We start from the raw sequence: 8,121 nt of genomic DNA, 5'->3' as shown, positions 1-8,121 counted from the left end.
CACACAAAATAAATGGACAAGCAAAACATTCCTAAGAGGTGGTCATCTTCAGCTGAGTGATGGTCAAGCACAGACAAGCTCCCTGGGTGCCTGTGGACAGATACTAGCTGGTGGTCAGAGTCTGGAGCAGGAGGAGCAGCCAGGAGATGTGCTGAGCTGGGGTTCAGACCTTTTGGAGCTCTGGCCACAACTAGGGCTGAGAGCAGGAATTTAGATGGTGCTTCTGCTATGCTGTGTTTCTTTGGAAGAAGAGGCATTACACTAAGATTAGGTCACAACATATAAACCATGTGAACAGCCACGCTACAAAACTCCAAAAGCACCACAGATGAAACAGCTTCTTTGGATCAAAGGTTTATTTTCAATGACACAGCACTGGAAAACATAAGTTACAGATGACTTTTTGATACAGGATACATTATATATCTTATTTTAAAAGGATCTGTGAAGGAATGCTGCATAAATACATATAGTGAAAATATATTGTGTTTATTTCTCCTCAGAGATTAGTTCTGCTTCTTTTTTTAAAATTTATTCAGCCAATTAAATAAAAAAAAAAAAGTACAGATTAGCATCATAACAGCTCCCTCTCCAGATGATCTGGTCGTAGCTGCTGGAGGAGGAGACCGAGCCATGCCTGCTCAAAGGGTTAGCAGCTCTGAACATGATGTTATTTCATCACCTCAGGATGAAAAATTCCACACTACGAACACAGACACTGTATCAGGTTTTGGCAATGGAGCAGCTGGTTTTGCCTGGGAACAAAACCATTTCCTGTAATGCCAGACAGTGAAAGAGCAATGTGTGTACTGAGGATACTACACAGCCAAAGAACTACCATGGGCTGGTGAAAATGCATATATACCCATATGCACTTATATATACACATACCAGGTCTCCTGTGTATATATATCATACATGGCCAAAAATAACATTGAAAAACGTTGCAGCAGTTAATTTTTTTTTTTTTTTAAAACACATGAATTATAATAGTTTGACCTCATAACTACAGGATAACTAATTAAATCTTCTGCAGTGCAACTCAATACAATACACTTAGTGCAGAGAAGTTAAGGTTTTGGTATCGAGGAGGCTAATTTCAGATTTCATGGGAAAGGACCAAATACAGGATCACCATAGCTCTGACAAAGCACAAACAAACCTGTTGCCACGTACGTGTGAACAAATAAGGACATTTCTTTTTTATTTGAGTTTTTTTTTCCATGTACTGCTTCAGAAATCTCTAGCTTAACTGTTTGCACCCGCGCTCGTGTCGATATGTTTCAACAAGCTTTGTCTGGCACCAGTCTGTCAACCATTAACAGCTCAAACTACAAAAAGGTGGGCTCCTGTGTCTCAAAGAGGTTAAAAACCTACTGACTGAGCTTCGTACCCCATTCGTCTGCCTGAGCAGGGAGAGAACTACTCCAGATGGCGTGTGAAGTTCTCTGGGAAAAGTCCTTTATAGCTATTTGCATCTCTGTACTGAAGCCACTCGGATTCCTTAATGCCTGTCAACCAGCCAGCCTCCTGCAAGGAAAAAAGACAAGAGTCTCTTAAACTTCAGGTCTCCCCCCTTCCTTACTACAAGCTTCAGAGCTGAAGAAATTTCAGTTACATAGCTAAAAGATTTGGTGCTTTGGTTAAAAAGGAGCTTGTGACTTTCCACCGACTGTTTTCTCTGAGAAACTGCCAAAACACACTTTTTTTTTTTTGAGATGTGGTGACTTTGAGCACACTGCATGGCCTTTAGCTGGTCTAACCCTCAGCTGAACTCAAAACCTGGGCACCTGGTCATCCAGGTCATGCAGTGTTACACCAGATCTACATTCCTGCCAATCTCTGTTGAGACTTCTTCAAAGTTGCCACAATAAGACTGGCACAGTGAGAGCATAGCAGAGGGCCAGGAACATTACACAATACCATAGGTGGGGGGAAATAGTTTTCAGTCTGAAGGTTTTCCTCTGAGAGTTCTTTTCTCTCCTTCATGTATCAGTGGTCAGAAGACACAACAGCTCTTGCAGGCTCTGGACTTAATTTCCAGACACTCAAACTTAGTTCACATGCAATTATTTTTCAAAAAACTCCTGGAAACTTAAATCAAAACTGGACATTCAAAACTGCAAAGAAATCACCAGCAGTCAAAGCAATCAAAAGAGACATTTCAGTGCTGGGTTCTCTTCATCCTACCTGGAATAAAATCAGTTCAGTATTTTTAAAAATAATCAACCAATTCTCATCTCACTAAGTCAGTAACTCTCTGCTTTGTTCCTTGTAGGAACAGGAGCCAGAGCAAGGCCAGGACAAAGAGAATTTCTAGTGCTGCCACATTATTATTGCACAAAGAGTACACAAGGAGATAGAGGAGCTTGAAGAGATCCTCACATCACCACTGAGTTGTGATTGCTCAGTGGTCGTTTATGGGCTCTTTGCCCTCAAATAAGCATAATTAAAGCAGATAGAGAAGCCACTGGGTGGGACTGGTTTGCTTTGAATGGGGAACACAGGCTGATTTTAGCAGCTGTATCAGAACTGTAGTTTTAGACAGGCCAGTTTTGAAGGAGAATAAAGAACAAAGATAAAGACTGCATATTAAGTCCACAAAGTACCTGGGAAAACACAAAAAGATTCAGCTTTATGGTGATGTTAAAACACAAAGGGCAAATAGGTACTGAGTAATAAAGATATGACCAGAATGGTTTCAGAAACATGAATACATAAAGGTTTATTTTCTCCATTATTGCACACAATTTACTCCAATTATTGCTAATGGAATTCTGATGCACACCACGAGAGAAGAATGTACTTCATGGATTCACCAAGGGATGATCAAGCATATTTAAGACATAATATCCTAATACAAACAGATTGAAGACAGAGAGCAGATTTTCCTGTTCTTACAGCAAGGTCCTATTCTGAAAATACTGCCCAGGAGATAAGATGCAGCATAATTTGAGTAAGGATAACAGAACCTAGCCCTGTAAAAAGAGCAAAGTGCCCTGCTGAAAGAAAAATCTTTTACTCTGAGATAAAATAAATAAAAAAAACAGGAAAAAAATGATTCCTTGTCTCTTGTATTCTGAAATGGAAACAATTTCAGATACAGTCCCCAGCACTCATACGTGCTTAAGGCGCTAGCATTTAGATCTATTTCAAGAAATATTCTCCATTCAGAGCAGTGCTCTTAGCTACCTGGCTAGGCAGGATCCAGTCCCCTAGCTCTGAACCCCCAAATCAATGGGAGACTTCCCACCAGCACTACTGGCACTAACAGATGCCCATGAAGCAGCTGGTGCTAACAGTGTGCAGCACAGATACAGGCTTCTTTTTTAAAGCAGTGGTCAAAAATCAATTCACTTCAATTTTACATAGAGAATAAAATTGATTTAAAAATACACCTGAAATGCACTGTTAAAACAAAATTGGATGTCTTAAATGGAATTCATCTGCCATTTAATTCAGATTCAGGCTTCCAGAGGGCAGAGTTAACTTCAGAGGCATTCAGCACACACAGCAGCACCTCCACACCTTCTGGCTGTAGGACAGCACAATTTGTGTGCAGTCTCAGTGTCCTCTGTGCATGGACTTGTATTATTCCTCCAAATCCATATGTAAAAGCTCTAAACAACTAGGTACCATGTAATTCCACTGCAATGTTGCGACAAGATGCAAGGTGATATATAGCAATATAATGGACAATTTATAAGTTATCTTCCATATTAAGCCTTTGTGTGTCTGTATAAAATCCACTACAAAGCAGCACAAAAAAAGCAGCAGAAATGGTGAGGTTGGATCCTGCTAGTAGCATGTTATGTGGGGCTTCAGCTGCAGCCAGCTGTGCCATTTAGTCTCAAATGAAACCAAGTACAAAGACAAAATAAAAATCTTCAGTGTCCTCTAACAGCAATGAGATTTGGAATACACATTTCCATTAATCTGTAATTAACTGAGAAAAAAGTGGAGACAAACAAAAATGTCAATAAAAGAAAGAACCACATGTTTTTACCTGATCAGCTGTGGTCTCAGAAGGAATTACTAGGACGATATCTCCTCGTTTTAAATTAAGCTCATCACTATTAGCTGCCTCAAAATCATGTAGAACTTCAACCTGGAGAAAATAACACCACAGAGATGTGATCTAAATGGAGACATTTACTCATTAGAATTATCTGCTAAATCTTTATTGCAAAAAAAAGAATAATGTGCCTTCTTTATGCAAATATATGGCTACAGACTGGTACATTCGAATCATTAATGTTGACATGGATTCATGTCAAAGTTCTCTGTTCATACCCTTGGAAGCAAGGAAGGACAGCTTAAATAAGTCTTCCTGAGACTACTGAAGGAAACCTAAGGTCCTTTCCTGAGGTTACAGGATCTGAAGGACAGAGGACACTGCAAAACCCCACAAGTCCTGCCTCTCAGACAAGTTGTGCCACCCTTATATCTTCCTGTGTAAGGAACTCATTTTCATTCCCCACTATCACTACTAGATCTGAGGAAGGGGTGACAGGATATTTGAAATAAAATTGGGAAAGAATCCCAGGAACTGATATTTCAGAGTCTCAATTCTCTTGTGGCCACTGAAGGTGAGCAATGGGAACCCTACATAATGCTTGTCCTGGAGAAAGTTCCCACTTACTGGCAGCTGAGTGTGCCAAAAATATCTGTCTTTCAAAGGGGTGATTATTAAAACACTGGCAGGATCAGGGTGTCATTGTGAACAGACCATTTAAACAAAGTGGTTCTACCTCCTTAAGAGATGTTCTAATTTTCTCAGAGCACAGCCAGTTCCATGGTAACTCTCCAATAATGAAAGAAACTGGCACCGAGATGCAGGTGGCAGGCATAAATTCTGCCTCTCCTTATTTATGTCTGACCCAAGAGAGTGTGGTGGAAAAACAAAAGATGAACTATGTCAGCATGTCTGAGTCAGAGTTGCAGGATGCTGTTCACCCCCACCTTAGTGTTCTTCTCAAAGTTTTCAGAAAACAGTGAGCAATGAGAACAGCCCGAGAAGACTGGCGTACTTAGGGAGTGCTAAGGGACTAATTAGTCTGAAGCATGCAGATCATAATGGGAAGCATGTAAAGTTCATCCATCCTCAAGGAGCTTTTCTGTTGCTCAGTGATTGTGAAGTGAGAAGCATTATCAAAGAACCTCGTGAACCAGGAATCCCTAGGGATCTCGCCAGCCAAGGAGAGAATTTCTCTTGCATCTCATTAAACTTTCCTGTTTGATTACCCTAACAGTTAATAACTATACTATTACTGAAGTTACAGAATGACATTTTGGCTTCATTACCATGAATTATAGAAGTCCCACTGGTCTCAACAGAATCAGAACTTCTACTATAGATTTTCAGGCCAGAAAAATACCATTTTTTAATATTTATAGAATCGCAGAATTGTTTGGGTTGGAAGAGACCTTAAAGATGAAAGTTATTGTTGGTATATCACATATACTGTTAGCATCTATCACACAATACTGCTGACTAACACTCTGGCAGTGCAGTTTTTCCTCAATATATTAATTTTCAGTAGTGATTTGGTGAGATGAAAGGGTTCTTGTACTTTAGTGAGTCTTACAGCCACATGAGGATGTGCACAGCAACAACGGTGTGCAGAAAATGTATCTTCTCAGACTCCACATATGAAGCAACAGCACAATGTTAAAGCCATGTTTGTGTGTGTTTGTGTCTGGCTGTTAAACTAAACGTCCTTTGGGCTCAAGAAACCATCATGCTACCTGTGCAGACAGACACCCACAGAAGCTAGGTCTGAAGGGATGTCTGAAAGAAGAATAAAGAAGCAGACCTTAAAGAGAAAGCCGGGTGGCAGAGCAGAAGCTGCATCTTCTGCTGGAACAGGCTCATCTTGAGAAGGTGCAGCCTGAATTTCTTCAGCAGGTTTCTGTTCACTTCCAGCCTGGAAAGTTTCACTGGGAGACGTGTCAGTGCCCTGAGTGCCCATATCTGCTGTGGCATCTTTGGACTCGTTCACGATAACGTCGTGTTCTTCTCCCTCCCCCTCGTTGTTTGATGCTGGTTCTATGACTACTGAAGGGATGCTGCCCACCTTTTCCTGGGGAAAAACCAAAAAAAAAAATCACAAAAACATTGCAAGAATGTTATTAGTACTTTATTTCAAGCAGGATGAGACAATTGTCTATTGCACAGGGCATATATAGGAATGGGGATTTCTTCCTTCTCCGCAGTGGATTCTTTGGGAATTCAAGTCAGCAGGATAATAGTGATATAAAGGTGATGAAAAAAGGAAATATGGCCTATTTCTTTGACTGATTAAGGAGATTTCTCCTAATTTACAGCAATGTAACTGGGAGCAGAGAAATCAAAAAGGCTAAATAGGTAGTATCTGACCAATAATGAAGCCTAGAACAAAGAGCATTTAATGAAACTTGGTGGGAGCATCCAAACTGAATAGAACACACTTATTGATCCTCTGCCAGACCATCCAATTTTGGTGTGCAGAAGAAATACAGTGTGCAATGACAGGAGGTGGCAACTGGTTGCCCAGCTGCAGGGTCTGCTCTAGTAGCTGTTCCCCAGCTCCTCAGAGATTGCAGAAGAAAAGGCAGCAGGCCACATGCAGACACACAACTTAACCACTGTGATTTATGAGCAAAGTAATGCTATTGAAAGGTCATAGTGCCAGGAGACCAGAAAAATCCACCACTTTCTCTGCCCATGTCCCCAGAAAGCCCTGCTAAGTTATGTGACAAAGCTCATCTCCAGAGGGGAGCACAGAGAGACAACAGCAGGAGTGGAAGCCCAAACAACACCCTGCCCCTGCTGCTCCCATGCCCATCATGGGAGCCAACAGCCCCTCAGGTCCCATCTCCACAAGCCCAGGGGAGCACAGGGGCACAACACAGGCACAAGCCAAAGGAAGGACTCAGAAGAAGGGACACCCTGTGTGGGCTGCTCCCAGGGCTATCCTAGGAGAGCCTCAGCTCTGCTACTGGTTGGACCTGGGGGCACAGGGCTTCTGGATCTGTCCTGATTCCCCTAACGCCCTCTCCCGTGCACTGACATGAATTACCTGAGAGACATCAACCTCCTTTTCTTCTCCCTGAGGTCTGTCACCTTCAGCAACACCCTCCTGCTCAGTGGTAGCAGTGCCATCACCAGCTCCTGCTGCTAGAGCTGCAATGTCTTCTGCTGCTGCAGCCCCCTCGCTGACAGGTGCCACCTAAAAACAACAGGAGGGAGGGACCTTTCAGGATACGAGTTCTGGACATCTGCTGGAGACACCATGGACCAACTTCTGCTCTGCAACCTCCCTGGGTGGTGCCAACCCACAGCCTTGGATTCATGGGGTTCCTCCTGATTTGTGGGGGACAGCAGTGCCAGGGACAAGCTTGTGGAGGGAAGCTGATTAACAGCTGAGAAAGAGACATTTATGAAACCTCACTAGGGACCACTTAGCAGAGTCCTCACATTTTACTAGTGGAGTAAAAGTTTGCCAAGAGTCTTATGTTTTTTCCTTCTCATACTTTCAAGCTATATTGTGAAAGAAATTAATGACAGATTTCTGCTGAGGAGGAGCAGCTTGGAAACTGCCTGGGGGTCCACAAGACCCTGCTAGTGGAGTCTGTCCTTAGGAATAGGCTCCAAGCCTTCTCCAGCTACTATCACCTACCTCTAGACCTGGGCTGACTTCAAAAATATTGCCTTAATTACACACTCCTTTCTAACAGAGAGACTTGTAAATCGGGTTATATCAGCAGAAGCAAATATATTCTGCTGCTGGATAAAGATCAGAAATCTTCAGATTCTATCAGATATCAGAAAAAAAATATAACCATAAAGGTCTCTAGTTAGGGCAGTAGGAAAAACAGAAACAAAAATAAAAGCTTACTCAGTTTGGATATGACTGAACCATTTGGGACCAATTCATGTTACAAAGTTTAGGTGGGTTTGTTCCAGTTCTTGAAAGGCAGATGGAGAAGTATCTGCCTATAGATCAGGGCTGAATCCTTTCTCCAGCAGAGAATGTTGTCATTTATGTGTCCCCCTAACACTTGTATTGGTATAAACTGGTATATGCTGACAGTGGCATATTGGATCTATACTGAGAGTGAATTAATCTTAAGGGTTGG

The 8,121-nt window shown here is 42.0% G+C and overlaps 1 protein-coding gene across 1 annotated transcript; it reads right to left on the bottom strand.

Moving 5' to 3' along the window:
* Positions 1–338: 338 nt before the first annotated feature.
* On the bottom strand, positions 339–7,211 carry LOC103781624 (amphiphysin-like; the record flags this gene model as incomplete). The annotated part of the gene is made up of 4 exons (XM_008949346.1): positions 339–1,530; positions 4,007–4,108; positions 5,817–6,083; positions 7,062–7,211. Coding segments are annotated over 4 exons (627 nt in total), but the record flags the coding sequence as incomplete, so codon positions are not given.
* Between the last annotated feature and the right edge of the window lie 910 nt (positions 7,212–8,121).

Source organism: Merops nubicus, unplaced genomic scaffold, assembly GCF_000691845.1.
Source record: "Merops nubicus isolate BGI_N331 unplaced genomic scaffold, ASM69184v1 scaffold1761, whole genome shotgun sequence".
NCBI lineage: Eukaryota > Metazoa > Chordata > Aves > Coraciiformes > Meropidae > Merops > Merops nubicus.
Note: the sequence above shows the minus strand (reverse complement) of the source record. Positions and strands in the feature narration are given on the sequence as shown.